The 25435-nt window shown below is 37.4% G+C and overlaps 1 protein-coding gene across 1 annotated transcript in view; it reads right to left on the bottom strand.

The window, feature by feature from the left end:
• COL21A1 (collagen type XXI alpha 1 chain) overlaps positions 1 to 25435 on the bottom strand; it is an 81148-nt gene that overhangs the window by 48325 nt on the left and 7388 nt on the right. The window contains exons 3-11 of the mRNA XM_070738931.1: positions 19921 to 20089; positions 19560 to 19776; positions 15695 to 15868; positions 14443 to 14520; positions 14050 to 14058; positions 12452 to 12535; positions 11102 to 11164; positions 2147 to 2191; positions 1906 to 1959 (exon numbers count right to left, since the gene is read on the bottom strand). Of these exons, the coding sequence (XP_070595032.1) occupies positions 1906 to 1959; positions 2147 to 2191; positions 11102 to 11164; positions 12452 to 12535; positions 14050 to 14058; positions 14443 to 14520; positions 15695 to 15868; positions 19560 to 19776; positions 19921 to 20089 (893 nt within the window). The remainder of the gene's footprint in view (positions 1 to 1905; positions 1960 to 2146; positions 2192 to 11101; positions 11165 to 12451; positions 12536 to 14049; positions 14059 to 14442; positions 14521 to 15694; positions 15869 to 19559; positions 19777 to 19920; positions 20090 to 25435) is intronic.

Below are 25435 nucleotides of genomic sequence, written 5' to 3' on the forward strand. Positions count from 1 at the left end.
CCCACCTCGGAAGGATGGAAAGCTGAGTCAACTTTGAGCCTATTAAGATTTGATCTGCCAAACTGCTGGCAGTCAGTGATCAGCAGAAATAGCTTGCAGTACTGTACTCTAACAACTGCACCATTGAGACTCTTTAAATCATATGGCTGCCCAACTCTCTCAGTAACTCCAGATGGCTTACAAAGATTAAAAAAAATCAATATAAAAACAGTAAAAATCAATACACTCATCCTAGCAACACGAAAGATTCAAGCGCTTTTGGAATCAGTAGTCCTTCTCCATGAGGTCTGGACATATTGCTAATGGAATGTTTGGATACTGCACAAACAACTTTTTTTTTATTAGTAAGATCTTTCTCAATTGGAGGCACCATACAAAAATAACAATTACTGACATGACATGTTGGTTCTCTCCAAATCATTGGTACTGCGAAAGGCATAGAAAGCTTATTCCCATTGAAACATTGGACAAGTCTCAATCCACATGAATTACAGCATATGTGTGGTGCCCAGTTTTTGTCCTGGTCTCCTATTTTGCAACCAAAATACAAGTTGTAGGATTTCTTAATCACAGGTGTGATCCTTTGTTTTTGGGATGCAAAGTAACTTCACCGCAAATATAACAGAAATTATCTGCTTTATTTAAACAGGTTCAAGGCATAACTAAATTTACTAGCATAAAACAATGTTTAAAGATGTCGTCTAACTCGTCAAGCAACAGATACTATGTCTTTTATGGAATTTGGTAATTTAATATTAGCTAATATTGCATCATTTTGGTATACGTGGTGGTTTTCTGTTGATCACTAATACTGACTATATAATCTATGGTGTAAGTTGCATCATGCATTTTATAAACCTTACTTCATTAGTTGATTGCTTATATCATGGAAACTAGAGCCAAAATACATTTTTAAATGTTATTTTCATTTTTTGCACCCCAAAATTATCCAAAAACAGGTGTTTTCATGCTCGCAACATTTTACCTATAGAACAGTGTAATTTTTATTTTTACTTCTCCTTCAGAGTGATTGTTGTATTATTAGTTTTATGGTGATTCACAAGCAATATAAATAACAAGAACTAATCTTACAAGAAATTGAGATATTAAAAATATGGCTCAAATGCTTATTGCATACCTTAGAGAATTAACACTCATTAAGGGGCCATAGTAAACATTTTGTTATTCATTATTATTCTTATTACTCATTGCCAAATTCATTCTTAACCACAGCTGATTTTGATATTATAAAGAATGGAAAATCATTGCTCACAGGGAGCTTTCTGAATACTACACAGAATACAAAGTAATTTGGTCAAGATGAATTTTCACATAATTATATGAGAGTGATGGCTATAGAGAAGCTATGACCTATGCAGTGTAAGTGTATACCATATTCCATTAAAAAAACAATTCAACACAATTCTAAATGCTTGGATTTTTCATATGTGCAGAATGATTTCCAAAAAAAGAAAGAGTTGAATAATCACATGTACGATTATGTTATTATGAACTTTTCAAAAATCCTGGTATCCTATACAGTAGGATCATAAACATATGCAAAACCTAATTTCAAAATACATTGTACTTAAACTTGCAAAAATTGCACAAGAGCACACAAATGAACCTATCTTTTGTATTTATTTGGACATCCAGACTTGGGAAAATTTTAAATATAGGAAAAAAACACAGTAAATAATGATCTAACCATGGCAGAAGATATCTCTAAACCAAGAAGTATTCAGAAGCAACTCAAAATAAATCATACATTTGTTCAGGCAATCAAGTATACAGTATTTGAAACGGATAATGTCTACATTAGTAACTACCTTTCAAATATTTTGAGTTTTATGAGATGCCGCATTTACTGATTAAAATGAATTATAGGCATTAAATTAGCCTTACCTTTGCCCCATCTGTGCCAGGTTCGCCTTTCACACCTTGAAAGCCACGTGGACCCTTGTAAAAAAAATTAATCTAGATTAGGAAACTTGTTGAATTTTATGGATTGTATTTATAATTATAATAACCATTATGTAAAATGTTGTCTCGCAGAGGTTCTTAGAACAGCTTTTCCCAATTTTGGCCATTCTGGTGCTTACAGAAGCATTTTCTAATGTTAAATAAAAAGACATAGTGGACCTACCTGAATCCCTGGTGATCCTGGAGTTCCTGCTACTCCTTGATAACCCTAAAAAGAAAAACCCAAGAGTAATACTATTGCATGTTTGACTACTTTGCTTTAAATTATCTATAACAACATTTTCATGGCCCAGCCTTGAGTATTGTAGAATTTCTGTCAGGTACACAGAACTGGAAATACAGTGTTCCCTCAATTTTCGCGGGGGATGCGTTCTGAGACTGCCCACGAAAGTTGAATTTCCGTGAAATAGAGATGCGGAAGTAAATACAGTATTTTTGGCTATGAACAGTATCAAAAGCCTTCCCTTAACACTTTAAACCCCTAAATTGCAATTTCCCATTCCCTTAGCAACCATTTAGATTATTACTCACCATGTTTATTTATTAAAGTTTATTAAAAAAATATTTATTAAAGGCGGACAAAAGTTTGGTGGTGACATATGACATCATCGGGCGGGAAAAACCATGGTATAGGGGGGGAAACGTGAAGTATTTTTTAATTAATATTTTTGAAAAACCGTGGTATAGACTTTTTGCAAAGTTCAAACCCACGAAAATCGAGAGAACACTGTATCACTGTGCCAATAGAATTTTGGGGGGGAAAAGAGTACATTTCAGTCTAGCTTCTCCAGCAGAACAGCGAAGTAGTCATTAAGGATTGTTTCATTATCCTCCAAATAGATTGAATTAGATGTATTCTAGAGCCAAGGTGACACAGTGGTTAGAGCGCAGTACAACAGGCTACTTCTGCTGACTGACTGCTTCCTGCAATTTGGCAGATCGTCTCTCACCAGACTCAAGGTTGACTCAGCCTTCCATCCTTAGAAGGCGGATAAAATGAGGACCCAGATTGTTGGGGCAATATGCTGACTCTATAAACTGTTCAAAGAGGGTTGTAAAAGCACTGTGAAGAGATATATATTCTAAGTGCTATTGCTATTCCATCCATTAATTTCAGATGACAAAGAGATTGAACTTTACACAGTTTGCCCCATTTTGAATCAGAACTACTGTACATGGAAGGCAACTTCCTATGAGGAATTCCCACATGCATTCATATCAGTGAAGTTATTGGTACATTTTTCATGGATGGTTGATAGAAGAGGAGCAGAAATCTGATTCCTAATAAACAGATACTGTACGTTTATGTTCTAAGTTCCTTCTCCAAGTCTAAAACCTATTTTATAGTATAACAACATAACACATCATTGAAAATACCAACTCATATATGCCCCTTTGAGCAATTCTGATTTAAAAAGGGCCACAATGGTTATGCTGCTATTTAAATCAATTCTGTATCTCAGGGAAGGAAATGGGTTGAATGTTCCTTTTATCTTCATTAACAAAACCAACTATTATGAATGATATAAAGTTCAATTTCACATGGAATCATAAAGTACATTCCACCAAAATTAATTCATATTTGAAAGTTTACTTTATTAGATTTTTATGTAAGTTGTTGGCAATAAGTAATAAATAGTAGTTATCGTATTTTGTCCAAAAACCAAAAAGGTCAGAAAAAGAGATGAGCTGCCAGGAAAAAAAATCCCCATAACTGCATGGCATTCAGGGAATGTAAAAATGTGATGACTGTGTTGTGGTCCAAAGACATTCAGCCAGCTTTTCTGCTTAGGGCAGGCCTAGAACTCATAGACTCCTGATTTCAAACTCCAATTCTTCAATACTTTGCTGTATCCAACTTTCAACCATATTGGATGACAACTAAATGGCAGCTAAGAGATTTAAAAAAAATACTTTCTTGCAACCCACTGGTCAACTAATCAACCCAAGAATAAGCGGGGGTGGGGGGGGAGAAAGTTCAATTAGACAATGGTATAATGAGAAAGGCAAAGATTTAACAAAAATCAAAAATGCAGTTTGCAGAATTACAAGTGTGTGGTCATGCCAATTGGTGAACATATTTTTACATGTTGGATGACATTGGGAAGGGCTGGAATTTTTGCCAAAGAAACTACCAATCACAGTCCATGATATAGTGCACGTTAAAGCTGCATCGACAATAGCTCAGGGCAGACCCATTTTGGATACACAGTAAAGATCTACTGTAGGGAGACTGAGATGTAGAGGGGCATGCTTTCCTACTAGTTATTGGTCAGCAAGGTTGCTCCGCAAAGCAGCTGTGGGGATATGGCTATAGAGGAAGTTACCACCTCTACTACCATTCGTCTTTGCAGATGCTCCACAGGTTACAACAGCAATTTCCATTGCTAAGTGGCGCGGTTATAAAGCACAATATCATAGGACTGTCTCCACATTGCCAACATAACTTGTGCAGGTTGTTAAGCAGGGAAGAAGTGGGAGTCCCTGGCAAGCAGGCTGGTGGGTGTGCAGGTGCCACAGGGGTGGGGGGAGTGCTGCTGAAAGCTTCTCCAGAGCACCAGCAAGTATGTGGGTGCCACAGGGAGGCAGGTGTTGGGAGCCAGGGTAACTTTGGGCTTCCTGCTGGCTTCCTCATTGATTTTGCTTGTAGGAATCTGGCAGGGAACAGTTAAAAAGTGCACAACAGTAAAATGTGCAATCATGAGAGCGCCGCTTGCCGTGACATAGTAATTATGAGCCAAGCGTAAGTGCCAAGATTGCAAACATACGACCATGGGGACACAATGACAGCCAGAACTCCAAGGACCAGTCGTAAATCTCCTTCATTCAGCACAGTTGTAACTTTGAATGGCTGCTTGAATGAATGGTTGTAACTCGAGGGTGGAAATCTACCTATTATTTTATTGCATATATTTGGAAGGTAAATTGGGATCATTTGACACACACCAGTGTTATTTTTAAATCATGGTTTAGTTAGTTAGTTAGTTAGTTAGTTAGTTAGTTAGTTAGTTAGTTAGTTAGTTAGTCAGTCAGTCAAGTATGTATTGGTAGTATACAAAGATATAACTCTTTATATACATGATATTGGTACTAATAAGAGGGAAACATTAGGACAGAGCCTTATTCTGAATGCTTTTCCCAGTGAGCAGGTTAAAAATTATTACAATTACTCCAGTAAAATACCTTTTGTATTTCAGTTATATTTATTGTGAATAAAGCAATGTGGTTCAGGCTATTAGCTACCAATACATTCCAAGCAATCTTCGGTAGGCCTTCTAAGACTTTATGCTAAATCAACAATCTTCAGTTTCATTTTCTTGCTACATTTCATATTTGTTCATTTTCCCTGTAAGACCAAGAAGCATTTTCGTGGAAATTTGGATTAGGAAAATTTTCTCATTCCATAGCAATACTTTTATTTAAAGGATTTTAAAAAACAAACAAGATATTGAGAGTTGGTTTGGTCTACTGGTAAAGGTTAGAAACTAGGATACTGTTTTAGTCCTATCTTAGGCATGAAAGCCAGCTGGAGAGAGTCACTCACTCTCACACACCTCAGTCCACCTGACAGGTTTTTGTTGTGTAGAAATAGGAGGAAGAACAAGAACTGTGTATGTATACCAGCTTGATTTATTCATAAAAATAATAAAAGTAAAATATAATTAAATAGATAAGACATCCAATAACACACATTCTGATGTTCCATCTGCTACTTATGTAAGAATTCAAAATTCATTAGAAAAATATAACTGTATCCAGTTATGATTTATTTCAAAGTCAAGCAAACATTCCCAATCTTTTCTGTATAAACAGTCTCAGAATTACTGCTTATCCAGTAGGTCATGTATCCCATGGATCATGAATGCCTGTGGAAAGTTGGGTTTGTATGCAACGAAGGATTATGGCTCTAACTCAAACTATTCATGATATTTAAAACTTTATTAGGAAAGGCCTCTATCCCTTAATAGACCTGCCCACAGAGCAAGTTTTCATTAAAAGAAGTATATGACTTTGGATGCAAGGTTTTATTATTAATTTCAAGACCATTTTATTTTATACTAATTCCCATTATGGCTAAGGAATATTCATTTTGTTTCATTTACAGTTCAATTATTAACAAAAACAATTAGGAATACATTCCAATTAGTTTAAGAAGTATTATATAGGACTGCCATTTAGGCAGACCAAGAGCTGCATCATGATTTTAATACTTTTTAAAAGCCCTCGCAATTCCTAAAATAACTTTTCAAAAAATTTCCATACTGTGAAAAATGTTCAACTTGAAAAACTGACTCATCTGAGGAAAACATGTAGAACTGCCAGATTATAAATCTACAAGAATGGTTGGGTTTTTTTCCTTACATGTTCCATTATAATGTTATTTATATCATTACTAAGAAGCTTTGTCCACAGCTAGAATAAAAACTACAACAAAAATGTGGCTCTCTCTTCTAAAAATACTAGCAGCGTAACTTCCCACTTACTATCAATAGCAAATAGTCTTTTTATCAATAATCCAGAGGCTATAATATATTATGGAGACTTTATGAGCACCATCTACATTTACATGAAATCATAATAAATTATATTAAGTTTCTGTATTTCTTATAACCAAAGTGCACATGGCATCTATTTCTTCAGCCATTAATCTGATTCTTCTAAAAGTTATAAAAAATCTGCTCTCAGGATATAACAGAGATGGAAGGGATCCTGATGGTCTTCTACTGCAACCCTATGCTCAAGCAGGACATCCTATACCAGTGATGGTGAACTTCTGGCACAGATGCCACAGGTGGCACCTGGAGCCATATCTGCTGGCACAGGAACCCTTGCCATACCTCAGCTTCAATGTGCATTGTGTGCCAGCCAGTTGATGTTTGGCTCCCACAGAAGCTCTGGGAGGGCATTTATGGCTTCCAGAGAGCCCCCGGGGGGCATTTTTACCCTCCCCTGGCTCCAGGGAAGCCTTTGGAGGCTGGGGAAAGCAAAACCTGACCCGATAGGGCCCACCTGAAGTTGGGAAACAGGCCATTTCGGGCCTCCAGAAGGCCTAGGGGGTGGGGGAAGCTGTTTTTTTCCCTCCCCAGGCATTGAATTATAGGTGTGGGCACTTGCACATGCATGATAGCGCATGTACATGCTCTTTTGGACCCGAGCAAAAAAAGGTTCACTATCACTGCCCTATACCCACGATGGGGAACCTATGGCACATAAGGCACTGCCCTATGTCAGCTCCAGTGCACATGTGTGCGTTGATCAGATGTTTTTCAGCATTGGGGAAGGCTGTCTTCATCCTACTGAGGCTTCAGGAGGCTTCTATAAAGCCTCGGGAGTGCAAAAAACGGCCCAATGGGCAAACCAAAAGTTTGGAAAAATGGACTTTTGGTTTGCCTGTTGGATCATTTTTCGTACTCCGGAGGCTTCAGGGAAGCCCGAGGATGAAAAACAGCCCAATGGCGGTGCATGAGCAGGGATGCATGCAAGCGCAGGGTGGTGCATGTGGGATATGTGTTGTGACAGGTGCAGGCACTAGCACATGCGCGGACTCCCATTTTTTGCACGCAAGAAGAAAAAGGTTCATCATCACTGTCCTATACCACATCAGACAAATGGCTGTCCAATCTCTTCTTTAAAATATCTAGTAATGCCGCACCCACAACTTCTTAAAGTAAGATGAGAACTGATTAATTCTTCTCACTGTTAGGAAATTATTTCTAGTTTGGTTCCCTCCTTGATTAGTTTACATCCATTGCTTCTTCTCTGACATTCAGGTGCTTTGAGGAATTGGTTGACCCCCTCAAATATTGGAATACTGCTATCCTATCACTCCAACCCTTCTTTTCATTAAACTATGCATACCCAATTCTTGCAACCATTCTTCCTGTGTTTTTGTCTCCAGACCTTTAATCACCTTAGTTGCAGAGGTGTGCATTACATATTATAACAACTGGTTCATCCAGCACCGAGAATATGAGCGTACATGTGCATGGGTGCAGCATCAAAAAACACTGGGATTCGCTTGTGCATGCTGTCCACGCAGGTGTGCAGTGTCAAAAAACACAGCAATATAGGACAGGATTGCACCCAGGTGGGTGGGCTGGATTGGGCCCAGGCAGGTGAGCAGGCCCACCTACAGGTCGCAACTACCAGTTCGCTCCAACCAGTCTGAACCACCAGCAGCCCACCACTGCATAGTTGCTCTTCTTTGCAGTCTTTCCAGAGTCTCAACATATTTTTATATCATAGCGACCCAAACTCAATGCAATATTCCAAGTGTGGTCTTATCAACACATTACTAATTTAGTAGAGAATACCTCCACTAAATAAAGTACTGTATATCCTTATTTGTGTTGCGCTAAGAAAATACATTTCCTTCCTGAAAAACGATAGAAACTGGAAAAGCAGCCCTAACACTCCTTCATTATTAAATTCATGCCCCAGTCAAGAAAAAAATGTCCATTCTAGTTATGACTAATGAACACACAGTCAAGGCATTCTTGCTTTAGGTATAGGAGACTCATAAAGAAATCTCTGATGCATAAACACTGCTATAGAATCTGTTTTGATCTCCTGGATGTAACAGCATGAACTGTCATTGTTTAATTTTTCAAGATGCCCTTCTGGAAACAACCACCTAACATCTGCTAAGCACATACAGCCATACTTATGGAGCAATTCCATGTAGGAAGAATTCTTCCAATAACAAGTAAGACTCTGAACATGGAGAAAACATTACATGTTGTTAAACATTATTCCCATACAAGGCTCTTCCCCATGTTCATCAAAATATGAAGACATGCCATAGTCAGTGTTGTTAAGCGCAATTCATACCTGTATGTTCAGGGAGAGTGCATGCAGAATTTCTAGTATTTAGTTCCTCTCATTTTTCTGCATCAATCTCTGTCGGCAGTATTATTCAGAACAGTTCAAACTACAGGTGCTCCTCAACTTACAACCATCTTCAGAAAACATTCAAAGTTACAATAATAGTAATATTATTTACTAATAATAGTAAAAACAGTGACTTATGCCTGTTTTTCACATTTACAATTGTTGAAGCATCCCCATAGTCACATGATCAAAATGGGCATACATTTATGATGGCTGAGGTTTTGCAGCCTTCTGACGAGCAAAGTCAATGGTAAAGCCACATTCACTTAGACGAGCAAAGTGAATGATAAAGCCACGTTCACTTAGCAATCAAGTTACTAACATAATAACTGCAGAGATTCACTTAACAACCATGGCAAGAAAGGGTGTAAGTTTTGGTTGTAAGTCGAGAACTACTGTATACTGTCTCTCAGCCTGGATAACTGCAAGGCAGGATTAGATAGATTCATGGATGCCAAGTGTATCAGTGGTTATTGAAATGGATGTCCAAGTGCCGCCTCTATGTTGGTTGAGACAGGTAGGATACCATTTGTTGGGGGTCAGGGGAAAGAGAGGGTTTTGCCTTCTCCTTCTGATCCCCATGTACAAGATCCCATGTACAATTTGTGGGCCACTGAGTGACACAGAATGCTGGACTCGATGGGCTTTGGCCCGATTCAGCATGGCTCTTCTTATATTCTTACTGTGAAGAATACTGATCTGAGAAAATCTAGGATCAGATAGCTAGTCAATCATACAGTTTATTGGGAATATTGACAAAGGGTTACTCTGGGGAAGATGAACTACGGAATGACATAATATAATCTACTACAGTTCCTTAAAATAAATTTTGCCAACCTTTAGACAAGAGAGTTAAATAAAATCTATATGAAGTATTTTCCTTCTTCCGTTGAAGAGTTCAGCATTTGGGCAAAATCGTAGTTTTATAATTAACTGAACTATTCAAGTCAATCCTCCCTCATAAAAAAGGAACCATTTTTTATAAGATCTTGATTCTGTGAGCTGTTGGTCCTCTCTGAACATTATACTAGGATTTCTTTATTCTTGGACTCTCTCCCATTCCAATCTTCAATACATGGAAATGTGTATTTTTGGTAGTGCTATTCATAACAGTACAGTGTCTGCATCCAAAGGGAACCACCATAATAATTCCAACCATCTGTTCTACCTATGAGCATGGCCAAAATGTAACTAAGAAAACAAAATAAGTAAATTTGGACAACTTATAACATGGAACTCCTCAAGCAATTGGCAATATCCCTAAAATTTATAGTTTCCAACTAGCATTTATCTCAGATTTTCCATGTAGAACTGATACAGAAACCAAATATACTGTGACCACCAAAAAGAGAACAGCCTTATAGAAATATAGAAGTATTCACAAACCAGGGGGGAAACATATTGTGAGCAAGAAAAGTACACCCAAAGTAGTATTAAAAATAATAAAGTCTGTGCTGTTTTATTATTATTTATTTATTAAGATTAATTTCATTGAGTATATTATAAAGAATTGAATATTCTGGAGAAATTTCTGAACTTTGAAGACATTCCATTTCAGTATTTCATTTTCCCTACTTTAATTGTTAGGACGGAGGTTAAACTAATCTGAATTTTTAGATATCTTCTGTAATCAAAAAGCATCCTTACTGGATTGGCACATAAAAGGTTCTGTAGTATATCTTACAATGCTATTACGCAAATAACATTTTTAAATTAAGTCAACATAGCATCCAAAATATTTTTATTGCAACTGCAAGAACACTTTTACAACAGCAAAGCTGACCATTTGCGAATATAAAATGATTTCAAATTGTGAAAGGCTTTTATACCTGCCTTTGGTAATCTGATGGTTTGAGGGGGTTTTTATTTCACAATTAAAAATTGGCCAAGATAGTTGAAGGGCACTAAACTGAGCAAGATTCATTTTGCGGGGGCAGGGGGTTGCTACATTGCATGTGTCTTTAATAATATTAGAATTAGAGGCTACAAAACAGAATTAATTTTGGAAAATGATACAAATAGCTGAACTAAATTTTAAGGAAAATATTAATATTTATTTTTTGGCATACCAAACCTTTCAATACGAAGTAGGAATCTTAATTCTCTGTATTAAGGAATATGTCTAGGCTGCATTATTACTATTATTTTTCAAAATAACATTCTGGTCCATTTTATTATCAGTTTTGCATTAAAAACTACTGAAGGTGACTAAGTTTTTAGTACTCACAGGCTTACCATCTGGACCAGGTTCTCCAGGGAAACCATGATTCCCAGGTTGTCCTGGATCACCCTAGAAATAAGACAAAGTACAGAATAAGGTGAGACTCACAAAACATTTCTCCAGTCTCTAGAAAAGATCATTCATTGCGAACTGAAATTGCAACTACCTTGCAGTGCTTACAGGATGAAGAAAAAGGTCAATGTTTGGGGGTTTAAAGATGGGGGTTGCCCTCCCATCATCCTAAAACATTCCCTCACCATCCTAAAAAGTTATAAAATGGTTGCAACTGGAGCTATTTAGAGAATTGTTTTATTTCTCCATTATATGGACTTACCTCATTTAAAGAAAATTAAAGAATGTTTTAAAAAATACAACATATTCTAACATATTCTTAAAACTGTAAAATTTTGGAGGTAAACCAAAGATGTTTTACACAGGACTTGTTTTTACAATCCAGCACTAATTTTTTCCATGGGAAACATTTTCATCAATTGCTCTTACTTTCACAGGAGGTGGCCTTATTCTTGATATTTAAACTGTTATAAACTTTCCTAACATGCATAGTTGAATAAAAAAATTTGTACGTATTATGTTAAAAGGGCATAATAGTTGGCTGAGGCCCCAGAGAGTTGGCCAGATTATATTTATATATATATATATTCTGATATATATGAGATTATAAGGACTATTAGGGGAACATTCCGCACCAGATCAAAGATGGTAGAATTTTTTTAGCTACAATGTCTTAGCCAACAGTAATATGAACCAAACCCTGGGAAAGCTATAGTAAAACTTAAACATGTTAAGTAAACATTAAATTGTGGGACTTTGCTATATTTCTAACAAATAATACAGCAATGGACCAATTCACTAAAAAGCCTCATTTACAATGTAAGTCTCTCCTACTTCATATCAAGGGATCAATTATTCCTTTTTTTTAGTACAGCAAAGCTTTCCACATGAGAAATCATAATGTTGACATTTCACTGATTTTTCTGCAATTTAGTCTTTTAAAGGAGGACTGCTAAATTCTAAAATGATTATTTAAGCATAAATCTGTGAAGCATCTTATCTATTATTTCAATTATCTCTAGAATGATTCATTCCATTGCAAACTTAAGTCTTACTTAGTGGCCATTAAGACTTCCATGAAGACATGGATGATAAAAATGTGAGGAAAAAAGATAATATGAAGGGCAAAATCGTCAGAATGTGGTTTTTAATGAAGTTCTGAGAATTGAAAAAGTTCAGTTCTTGACAACTTGATTAGCCAGTAGTGCACTGATCCACAAACATTTCCGTTATCTCAACCATATAAGTAAAATACCACCTATATGAGATCCAAGGTCCACTTACTTTGGGGCCTGGAGGTCCCTGTTTTCCTGGAGGACAAATACAAGGAGGAGGCGTAGATCCTACATCACTGGGTCCATTCTTGCACTATTAAAGAAAAAAATATTTTCAAATACCAACTCCAATATAGTTTTTACACTTGTTCCACTAAAATTCCCCAAAATAATCAAACCGGCTTTGATGATCAAAAACAATTTCATAATATCAACACAAACTTTGCTCTAGAAATCAGAGGGCAGCTTCAGTTTCCTAAGAGATAACAATTATTCCTACAGATTTTCTATGAAAAAATTATAATTTAAAATCTTGGGTGCCTTTCACAGAATGTTGCATCGCCAATCTGGGAGAGATGGATAATTCTGAAGGATCCATGAATCAGATATAGAAAAATTAAGCAGAAATACAAAATGAGGCAATCACTGGCAAAACATTTTCTTTATATTCAAAGGTTTCCAGACTTAACCTTTGCCATTGCCTAACGAAATTTAAAAGATCAGCAACCCCCTGGTGATTAGCTGCAATTCAGTGAAGACTCTATTTATTGGAACAAGGTTACATACGGTGCACCCCTGTCAGGAAGCTTCTTGGACCATAACTGCTGAAAATTGAAGGCATAGTTTCTTATCTTAAGGAAGGGGGGAATTCATTTCTATACTGTAAGTATTAAACAAGCACATCCCAATTAAAAAATGAAGACCCGCCCAAATGTAATCCTTCCCACCTTTGTAAAATGTCCCCAACTACATAGTACCCCTCTCAGCTCATTCCTAGGTCAGATGAAAAAACAGTCTGGGTTCACCTGACAAAGAATTCTGATCTGATCTAAACAAAAAATTATCAAGAACTCTAAATCATACAGACTGCTCAAGAGACAAACAAATCTGTATTACAGGGGAAAGTACCCCGATTTTCAGAATGTTTCACATAGAAGTGCACAAATATTATCTGCTTATTGCAAAGAACAAGGTAACAAGTTCACATTTTTTAAAATGTAAGGATTATCTATCAAGGATTTTTTCCCGGGCCTGTAATTAGAGAAATTTCCACTGAATCATCCCTTGTATTTTCCAAAGTCCAGATATTTTCTCCTTTCAAGTATAATTGAAATAAGTCACCAAAAATAACTTATAACTGCCAAAAACTGAATATTTTCTAGCATTTTATTTTCCTTAAAAGCATAATATATCGTTCTATATTATATATGAAATTTGCAAAGAATATAAATATGAATGAAATATGCATGTGTATATTTTACATACATGGTATATTTCATCAATGTGAGCACTGAATGTTCCTAGTAATATAAAAAAACAGTTTAGTAATGAGTAATGGAAGATAGTCTGTACACCAAATAAAAATCAAGATAACATAAAAATTGAAACAACCGTCAATTGAATTATTTGCTTGAAGGAGAATTCCTCAGTATGGAGATAAAAAAAATATTTTGCAAATAGCAAAACCCCACATTTCCTTCTATCCCATATCCCAAACACACAAAACATTCCTACCTCACTTGATTAATAGCAAGTTTACTGGAAATGTAAAGATAGGAAAGGCAAAAGTTACCTTACATTTGTACAAATGTGCATTGTTTGGCTTACCTCTCCATTCTGAAACGAAAAGAGGGGGGCGGGAATGATGGAATTAAAACTTCTTTTAAAACCTGCACACACAAGCAAGCCTTTCTTTTGCATCCCTCAAAACTGCCAAAAAACACAAAGCTAATTTGTGTCCATGGTCTCTTTGGATATCCAACAGCTCAACAAAGAGATCTGTAAATACTCATCTTAGTCAGGGGCAATCACACATATATTTTGGGAGGGGGAAAAAATCATCCCTGTGGAATTTTAGACAAGTTGTCTGATGGATAGCAGCCTAAATTCCTAGATTATTGCTTATGTTGACATAATTTTAGCACAAGCACAAACCAATTCTCAGAATCTATTTTATTGAGAAATATCCAACAGTTCTTAGTCATCTTCTATAATACTCACAACGCCAGGTATCTCACAGGCTGTTTCACGGCCATTTTGTTCTGGGCTGCAATAAATCCTCAGTTTCTGGACATCAAACTGTAAAGCAGAAATTAATACATTCTTTAGACAAGTATTTCTTATGACATCTTATTAAGTTTATCATTATTTGGTCCTCCCCCATGGTCAGTGACAACGACAGAATACATTGTTGGGCTTCCAATGGGCTTCATGAGGAGCTGATGGACATGAACTTGAGAGGATGTGATTCCCATCCCTGGTTATTACTTCCCAAGTGCTACCCAATAATGACAGTTTTAAGAACTGCTTTGGCTAAAGGGGAATAGGAGGGAATAAATAAAAAAGTCCTTGGTGTAATAGTTAAGACCCCAGGCTAAAATTTGGGAGATGGCGGGTTCTAATCCCACCTTAGGCTCTAAACCAGCTGAGTGACCATGGACTAGTCACTCTCTCTCAGCCCTTGGAAGAAAGGAATCAGTTTTAAAAAATCTTTGCCAAGCAAATTGCATGGACTTGTCTCCAAGAATCAAACATGACTGAAGAGAAGGGGAAAATAAACATAAAAATCCATATATTTTTTAGAAATGATGGGGTTGCACTAGATGCAATTTAACAGCAAACTAAAAGATGCCTTTGAAAACAGGTTGACCTGCTGGGACAAGCAGCCTATTGATTGAACCCAATTAAAGTGACCAACCTGAAAATTACTGAATAAAAACAGGTCAATGAATGCATAGTTAAAGAGGACCATTCGGCAGATCTCTACATTCTACCACTTCTACCATTTCCCCCAATTCTTTGCAGAAGTACTTTAGTTAATTTTCTTCTAAGTGGATTAAAAGGGATGCTCCCAGACTTCTATTTTGCGCTGAATTTTATGTGTCTAATCCCAGGATGCTAAAAGGCCATAAATGGGGTTTATAGTACCTGGTAACTGTTAAACCCCCCACCCACCCCACCCCAAGCCATACCCATTCTGGATCAGAAGACCTTCCAGCCCTCTGGAGAAGTTTTCATAGATGGCAGGATCTTAAACAGATTTTTTTTTTTTAAAGCAGCAAATAGGTACTGGTATTAACTTAAATAAAAGTGTCCTTTACTAAATCAAAGCCAACAATGGATGTAACTCATTCACTGCAGAGTCCATTAAATTTAACCGACCTAATTTTAAGCTATTAGATCAGGTTATTATACTAATGTGCATGGATTTATCTCTGTTTCATAAAAAACTGCAATCTGAACCAGTGTATACCTGCACAGTTTCTTCTTTTCCTGTATATTTTCCTATTTGAGTCACTCCACTAATATAGATTCCTGCAACAGGATGCAATGGCTTCGTTTCAGTTTCTTGATCATCTATGTACAATGTTACATCAGCTTCAGTTACTAAGAGACGAATTTGATGCCAGCCTTGATCAAACAATGTCTAGAACAGAGAATAGTAAATGTATGTATGTATGTATGTATGTATGTATTTATAGAACAGTCATTTTTCTATTCCTTAACTGATTTACCGTACATGCTTTTGAGACATACACTGTAATTCATCTAACCTTGAAGCATTATTAATTGCAACAAGTTAATATTATAGCCCAATATTAACAGTAAAAGCCACACAAAGGGACTCAAAATCTTTTTTCCTAAAAATACATTCTTAATATCGGCAATCCATGTATTGCAGTTGTGCCAAGTGGTGCCTGTGTAAAAAAAAAGAATAGGCAGACACAACATATCCATCTTCTTTAGAAAATGTTTGTATATAGAATGATATTTATTAGATAAATGGTCAAAGCAATGGAAACTGCAGTTTAATGTTTCCAAATGTAAAATAATGCACTTGGGGAAAAGGAATCTTCAATCTGAGTATTGCATTGGCAGTTCTGTGTTAGCAAAAACTTCAGAAGAGAAGGATTTAGGGGTAGTGATTTCTGATAGTCTCAAAATGGGTGAGCAGTGTGGTCGAGCGGTAGGAAAAGCAAGTAGGATGCTTGGCTGCATAGCTAGAGGTATAACAAGCAGGAAGAGGGAGATTGTGATCCCCTTATATAGAGCGCTGGTGAGACCACATTTGGAGTACTGTGTTCAGTTCTGGAGACCTCACCTACAAAAAGATATTGACAAAATTGAACGGGTCCAAAGACGGGCTACAAGAATGGTGGAAGGTCTTAAGCATAAAATGTATCAGGAAAGACTTAATGAACTCAATCTGTATAGTCTGGAGGACAGAAGGAAAAGGGGGAACATGATCGAAACATTTAAATATGTTAAAGAATTAAATAAGGTTCAGGAGGGAAGTGTTTTTAATAGGAAAGTGAACACAAGAACAAGGGGACACAATCTGAAGTTAGTTGGGGGAATGATCAAAGGCAACATGAGAAAATATTATTTTACTGAAAGAGTAGTAGATCCTTGGAACGAACTTCCAGCAGACGTGGTTGGTAAATCCACAGTAACTGAATTTAAACATGCCTGGGATAAACATATATCCATTGTAAGATAAAATACAGGAAATAGTATAAGGGCAGACTAGATGGACCATGAGGTCTTTTTCTGCCGTCAGTCTTCTATGTTTCTATATACTGTCATTCTTTGCTAAAGCCTTTAGGGACCATATAATCAATCAATCAATCAATTACTTTTCAAATATATTTGCCACTCATCATGCCATAGGTCTACCCTGGGTGGCTAACAATAGTAACAAAGGTGAAAATTTAACACTGTCCAAAAGTTGTAATACTATCCCTCCCAGTATTCCAAGTCAGGACAGCCAATAGTGAGGGGGTGCTAGGAAATGTGATTCAATACTATCTGGAGGATGCTGTCCATGTCCTTTCAGAGGTCGTCTTCCAAAAGCAAACAGGAAAAGCAAGCTGACTTTTTGGTTCTGGAAACATGAAAGCATGAAAGCTTCACCTTTTGATGATCTATCCCACAAAAACTTGAATCTAGATCTTAGTCCATTATGTTAAACCAAAGTTAAACTATGGTATACCAAAATTCCTGGGTAAAGACTGCTGCATAAGCCTAGAATGAAGAAGACATCTATGTCACATCAAACATGCCACCTATTACAAATGGCACTTACCTATCTTTGTTTAGCCAATAAATAAAAGTGTTTTAAAGATGGACAATACTCCCAATATGGAGATAGCATTCATTTATATACTTTAGCCCCAAACCATTAAGGCTTTTAGATCAGTACAAATAGTTAGGAATGGACATTTGGACAAAGTAAAAGTAAATTTTGGATAAAGTAAAATAGCTATTGCATACATTCTAAATGAGAATTACTAATGCAGTCAATACAACAGATGTCACGAATTAGCCATCTGACCATATCAAAGTGCTATCTAAAACTACAGAAAAACATGGGACATTTTCATAATAAATTGCCACTCCTGTAGTCAGTCCCATTCTGTTTTAGGTAGCCCCTTCTCTTCTCTTCAGAATAGTCTTTGATTTAAAACCAATCTATATTTAGCTAGTGCTTATCAGCTTAGGTTGAATAATCCAGCAGTGATCTTAAATCAATGAGAAGTGTTAGGCAGCCATTAAGGCTACCTGTGCCTTTAATAAAAATGATGCCTCCCAGAGAATATCCTTATGCTGTACCTGATCCCATAAGATTGCACAATATAATCCAGAATGCAATTGCAAACATGGACCTAAATTTAGGTTGAATTGGTTCTGAAATATTGAGTGTCCTGGCATTTAAACACATAATATGGACCAGGTTATCTGAGGGAAATCTCTTGCTGGTCACATCTACCTGACCTACCAGATAAGGGAGGCAAGAATGTTGTGGGTCCCATCCCCTAGGATAGTGACGGTGAACCTTTTTTTCCTTGGGTGCTGAAAGTGCATGTTGTGTATGCTATGGCCCATGCATGAGTGCCCACACCCATAATTCGATGCCCTCTGGAGGCCTGAAACAGCCCTTTCCCCAACCTCTGGTGGGCCCAGTAAGCTGGATTTTCACTCTCCTCAGGCCCCATCCTCTAGAAACACCCTGGAAGCCAAAAATGCCCTCCCAGAGCCTCCGGGCATGACGAAAATCAGCTGGTTGGCACACACATGCACATTGGAGCTGAGCTAGGGTAATGGCTTGCATGCCAGAAGATATGGCTCATGTGGCACTTGTGGCACCTGTGCCATAGGTTTGCCATCACTGCCCTAGGAGATACACCTGGTGGGGCTCAGAAGAAGGACTTTCTCTGTTGAGTTTCTCTCTCTCTGGAACATCATTCCCCCAGAGATTAGAATGTCCCCCACTCTAACACTCTTCCAGAAGGTGCTGAGACTGGTTCTGCCAGTTGGCCTGAAGAACCCAGAGGGGATGGAGCCCATTAAATGGCTCCTGTGATGTGTTATCATCAGAGTGATTATATTATTTTATTATGTGATTATTCTCTTTTATTAGTTTTATTGTTTTAATATGAGGTTTTTATATTCCTTTAAGCCACCTTGAGTTGCCATATGCAAATAGACGGCAATATAAATTTCCTAAAATAAATAAATAATATAGCTGCATTGGTTGCCGATCAATTTCCGGGCACAATTCAAAGTGTTGGTTATGACCTATAAAGCCCTTCATGGCATCGGACCAGAATACCTCCGGGACCGCCTTCTGCCGCACGAATCCCAGTGACCGGTTAGGTCCAACAGAGTTGGCCTTCTCCGGGTCCCGTCGACTAAACAATGTCGTTTGGCGGGACCCAAGAGAAGAGCCTTCTCTGTGGCGGCCCCGACCCTCTGGAACCAGCTCCCCCCGGAGATTAGAACTGCCCCCACCCTCCTTGCCTTTCGTAAAGTTCTTAAGACCCATCTCTGTCGTCAGGCATGGGGGAACTGACACATCTCCCCCGGGCCTATACAGTTTATACATGGAATGTTTGTGTGTGTGTTTGCTTTTAATAATGGGGTTTTTAGTGTTTTTTAAATTATTAGATTTGTTTTTTACATTGTTCTTTTTATTGTTGTGAGCCGCCCGGAGTCTACGGAGAGGGGCGGCATACAAATCTAATAAATAGATAGATAGATAGATAGATAGATAGATAGATAGATAGATAGATAGATAGCTGTAGATTTTTCCAATTGACACAAGATGTGCTCTTTACCTTTACACGGGGTGCAGTAAAAGTAACGACCTGATTGCCATCAACTAGGTTTGTTGTAGTAAAGGATAATGTTTTCTTTTCCCCGATTACAGTTACAGCTATTTGCGGTGTTCCATCTTGGCTTAGAATCCTCCACAAATCCCATGTTTTTTTTACTTTAAATCGTTGCGTAGATACAAATACATAAGATGGAGGAAGGCCTTCTGGAAATACATTTCTGAAAAACATTTTTTTTCCCCAAAAGTTAAAACATGAAATAATTTTAGAATTACAAAAACGTATAACACACACACAGGCGCGCATGCGAAATGAAAAAGCGGCAAACTTTCATAAGAACTTTCAGCTCAGACGAAAGAAGTACCTTGTCAATTCTGTCAAATCAATCCGGGAAATGATTTCATAAGCTTTTACATTAGTGCTTGGAATCTGAATTCTTTTCTTCACCTTTTTTTTAACGTCTAAACCCAAAAGAATATCAAATCCTTTTTCATCCCGAGATGCCACTGGAATTCTTGTTGGGCAAACTGATTCTATAAAGAATACACAGAACAAATCAAAGAAGTAATAAAGTAGTATTTATTAAACCCAAATTGTCTTGCATCTCGGTAAATAATTGCATTTTTTGCACTGGATAGTGAGAAAGGACCAAAAACAACTTTTCAAACATGAAAAGTTCATTAATGATAATCATGTTCTTATATTACCTTTTTTCCTCCAGTGATAAATTATTTTGAATTCTTGATACAACTTTACTATGTTTAATATAAGTCAATACTTTCAGATAGTATACTATATATCAAAATATATCTACATTTTCATATATGTGCCATACACATGTATATTTATTTATTTATTGAATTTGTATGCCGCCCCTCTCCGTGCACTCGGGGCGGCTAAAAACAGTGATAAAAAAACAGCATATGACAATCCAATACTAAAACAAGTAAAACCCCTTATTATAAAACCAATCATACATACAAACATACCATGCATAAATTGTAGAAGCCTAGGGGGAAAGAATATCTCAGTTCCCCCATGCCTGATGGCAGAGGTGGGTTTTAAGGAGCTTACGAAAGGCAAGGAGGGTGGGGGCAATTCTAATCTCTGGGGGTAGTTGGTTCCATAGGGACAGGGCCACCACAGAGAAGGCTCTTCCCCTGGGTCCTGCCAAACAACATTGTTTAGTTGACGGGACCCAGAGAAGGCCCCTCTGTGGGACCTAACTGGTCACTGCGATTCGTGCGGCAGAAGGCGGTCCCTGAGATAATCTGGTCTGGTGCCATGAAGGGCATGTACCTATTATTGTGAGCTATCTAGAGTCCATTGGAATTGGGTGGCATATAAATTTTACTAAATAAATAAATACATACATACATACTATGGAGGGCATGGAGCAGAGGTGGGTTCCTCCCGGTTCGGACTAATTCTATAGAACCGGTAGTAACTTGGTGACCTGGGTCACCACAACTGATGTTGACCCAAGCCTGCCATGCCCTTGAACCAGCTCTCTCACTGGTGCCGTGTCTTTTGCTTCTATGCATGTGCAGAAGCTGGTTTTTTAGCACTGGACATGCGCATATGCAGCGCATCAAGGAGCAAATTGGCAACAAAGACCCCTACTCCTGGCACGGAGTGTAAATACGTCTGTCTGTGTGTGTGTGTGTGTGTGTGTGTGTGTGTGTGTGTGTGTGTCTGAGAGTGTATGTAAGCCAGCCATTTGATGTGAAATATTTTTCAATCTCGTCCAGCTGCTCCCCACGCTGGATTTTACTTACATTATTATTATTATTATTTATTTATTTATTTATTCATTCATTCATTCATTCATTCATTCATTCATTCATTCCATAAACTCGGGGCGGCTAACAACAATAATAAAAACAGCATGTAAATCCAATACTACAACAACTAAAAAACCCTTATTTTAAAACCAATCATACCTACAAGCAAACATACCATGCATAAATTGTAAAGGCCTAGGGGGAAAGAGTATCTCAGTTCCCCCATGCCCGACGGCAGAGGTGGGTTTTAAGGAGCTTACGAAAGGCAAGGAGTGTGGGGGCAATTCTAATCTCCGGGGGGAGTTGGTTCCAGAGGGCCGGGGCCACCACAGAGAAGGCTCTTCCCCTGGGCCCCGCCAAACGACATTGTTTAGTTGATGGGACCCATAGAAGGCCCACTCTGTGGGACCTAACTGGTCGCTGGGATTCGTGCAGCAGAAGGCGGTCCCTGAGATAATCTGGTATTAGGCATAAAATTGACTTTAATTATGAAGAAGTTGCACACAGTATTTTATCAGGTGCAACTTCTATAGTTATCTGTATTAGGAGAGTGAAAACATTAAATAGAATAATCTGACATTAGCTACAGTTTGTCAGAAACTAGGGGCTTAAGTTTTCCCTCCTCCCTTTGCATAGAAAGAAGACAAGAGCCTGTAGTTAGCACCCATGACTAAACATTGATCTTGTTTAGATCTGAATATTACCATTGTTTGCATATTCCTTCTCTGGAGGTATTCCGAAGTGAAGAAAGGGGAAACTGTCAACTAGAGCTAGACTATCATTTTCTCTTCCTCCAACTTTAACAAAACTTTCTAACTGTAAATATCCTTTCCTCTGTAGAACTTGGAAGAAGATAGTCCTCTGCAGATCCCATAATGTAGAAGATCTTCAATAAATTTAAAGACGAGGAAATTACAATACCAGCAAGTAAGTCCACCTGCATTTTATGAATTGTGGCCTGACATCTTTGCATCTCCTGAGCGTGCTTTGGGCCTGAAACTACTTTCATTCCGAAAAAGCATGATGTGCTTGTTAAAATATTCAAAGTTGGCAGACTACTGTTCAAAAAACTAAAATAATAAAAAAGCACAATAATGGGCATTGAAACAGAATATGAAAGAGGTCTTAAAAATAATGTGCCAATATTTCTTTTTACTGGTATAAATATATAATAAATGCCCATTTTAGCTTAGAGAAGGGGAAAGGAAATGGTTCCAAAAGGAGAAGGGTAGAGGTTAGAAAAATATCATTCTGGGATATTATGAGACAATTTCTCCCCTAAGATACAACAACAAAATATTAAAGATTCAAAAGATCCCTTTTTTAAAAAAAAGAAAGCAAATCAAAATTGAAAAATGTTCCGCAGGAAAAGTTCAGATTTCAGGGTTCCAAATAGCATCTGAAACTAAATCAGAGTCCAAGGCATAACATTCCTCAAAGTTCCAATTTATTAGCAGAGCCATGTTGGCACATCTGGGAGAAACCCAAGTCTGAAATCTCATGGGTTTCTCCATCCAGTTTAAAGTTCATTCCCTTGTTCCCACACCAACAAGTTCATCACGTGGCCCAATCTGGTTCTGCCAATGTGTCCGGTCCTCCCATCAACATCCAGGCAGGTGTTGAACAAAGAATGACCTTGAAAATCTAGAAGGAATTTGTTAAGTCTACAACACTACAAGCCTCATGCAACAGCCCTTGCCAAATTCCCACAGCACTAATACATTCTACATTCTAATATGTGGCAGGCCAAAGTCTCCAAATCAAACGATGTCTTTGGTTTGACACAGAATGCAACAAACAATTTAATAGTTCTGCAGAACTATATAGGATACAGAATTTATGCAGCACTTCTTAACAGAATATAAACTTTCACCTTCACACAAGAAATTATATTCAGCAGAATGCAAAATCAGATCAACCAACTCTTTTCATGTTCACTCTATTGTGAACTGATCAAGGGACAATTTTGGCAATCAGTTCCAATAGCCATTATTAATATAGATCTCCAACAAATCAAAATACAATGAGTAGAAGCAATCATTTGAGAGCTAGAAGTGCACATACACTATTTGTGATTATGATGGGCGAACCTAACCCACACAATTCGGACCCGTACCGAATTTTGCGGTGTTCGGTATGCCGAACACCAACCTGAATTTTTTTCAAACTTTGAGCAAAGTTCGGGGTCGTGTTCAGCGTTTGGAGCTTTGACGTCATCGGCAGGTTGCTAAGGATGCCAAGGTGATCACTTCCTGGATTCCATGGAATCCAGGAAGTGATCACCTTGGTGTCCTTAGCAACCTGCCGGTGACGTCAAAGCTCTGCCCCCGGAATCTCTTCGTGGGAGGGATTCCCCTGCTCCTTCAAAGGGAGGTCTTCACGTAAAAATAAACATTGTTATTTCTACGAAAAAGAACACTGCAGCAGCGCTGCAAGCAAAGGGCAGTCCTTTCACATAAAAATAAACATAAGTGGAAATGCTTGCTATCAATATTAGATTATTAAGATGTTTGTAATTAGGGAAGATATTGCTTAGCCGTAACCAGCATGTTTATCTAGAATAAGTCATATCAAACCAGTCTGGGGTCTTTTTATAGCATGATCGATGTAGTTAACTGCAAGAGTATCATGGACAAGTACATTGTGACCTTAAGGCTTTCAAAAAAAAATTGATACACTATAAGGTGCTAATAAAGAAGAAAGGAAAATATGGTCTGGACTTCGCTACGATTGGGTGGATTAAGGACTGATTGAATAATTGCACCTACAATTTTACACCAACTGTTTTTCAATGTGAAAGTGTCATATGGCACACTGCAGTGCTCTATTCTAGACAATGTGCTGTTCAGTATACAATGATTTAGATGAAGGTTTAGAAAGTATTTTTCAGATTTGCACTGATTTATACAGATTTGCAAAAACACTGATCAGATTTGTAGAAGGCACATGGATGGATGAAGACAGTATCATGGCTCAGAAGGATTTTATAAGCCAGAAATCATTCGTGTGAATTTCAAGATGGTCAAATTGCAAAGTCCTTCATTTGGTTCAAAAAAATCAAAGACATGACTGTAGAAATGGGATGGTCATCTCAGGCAACAGTACAGGGAAACATTATCTATGTGTCTTGATGGAATACAAAATGAGTATAAGCCAAGAGAGTTGTGTAGCTGAAAGAAAAAATGAATGTAGATCAAGTCTAGATCTCTTAAATTGTTGGGCACAATTACCCACTTTCCATGACTCAAATAATATAATTAACCCCACACTTACCCACACAAAACAAACTGTTTCCATTGAAGGCCTCATCAATGGCAATCCCAACTGGATCTTTGACTCAATACAAGCAATTATAAATTGCTCCAGTATCTTCAAGTTATGCCCAAATTATCCCCAGTTTAAGAGCCATTGACTTGTAATGTGGTGTTTAATTCTGGGTGCTACAGCTTTGGAACAAAATGGAGTTTATAGCTGGCTGGAATAGGTCCACAAGTCTTAAAGTTGCCAAATTTGGGGATCCCTGATATACAGATGTCAGTTGGAGAAGAAAAGACTACAAGGTGATAGGTGTCTTCATAAAGCAAATAGATTAGCGTTCTTTCAGATTACAAGAAACAATTATTTTACAATTGCAAGGTAGGAAATGTTATTGGAGAGCAAGAATTCTGTAACAATAAAAATTAAATAAAAATAAGCCACTCTTTCATAGCTTATATCCTGTGAGACACCCAGAGTCTTCGAAGAAGGGCGGCATACAAATCTAATAAATAATAATAATAATAAATAATAATAGCAGCTGTTGAAATAGAATCTGAATGGTCATCTCCAGTAGATGTTGGCACTGGAAAGAGGGGTAAACCAAAGCCCCTTCCAACCCGTACCGTTTATGATTTTAAGTTTTATGATTTTTCTGGAACTAGTTTGGAAAATGAGTTCTCCATCTAATATTGGTTACCAGTTATTTACGGTTATAGATCATAAAACACAATTAGATGAAACAAACAAAAAAACCTTAACAGAGAAACAACCACATAATAAAATAAAAATGAACTGTATCCAGATAGAAATTAATCAGACAATAAACATTTTCATTAA

The sequence above is a fragment of the Erythrolamprus reginae genome, chromosome 1 (assembly GCF_031021105.1).
Source record: "Erythrolamprus reginae isolate rEryReg1 chromosome 1, rEryReg1.hap1, whole genome shotgun sequence".
NCBI lineage: Eukaryota > Metazoa > Chordata > Lepidosauria > Squamata > Dipsadidae > Erythrolamprus > Erythrolamprus reginae.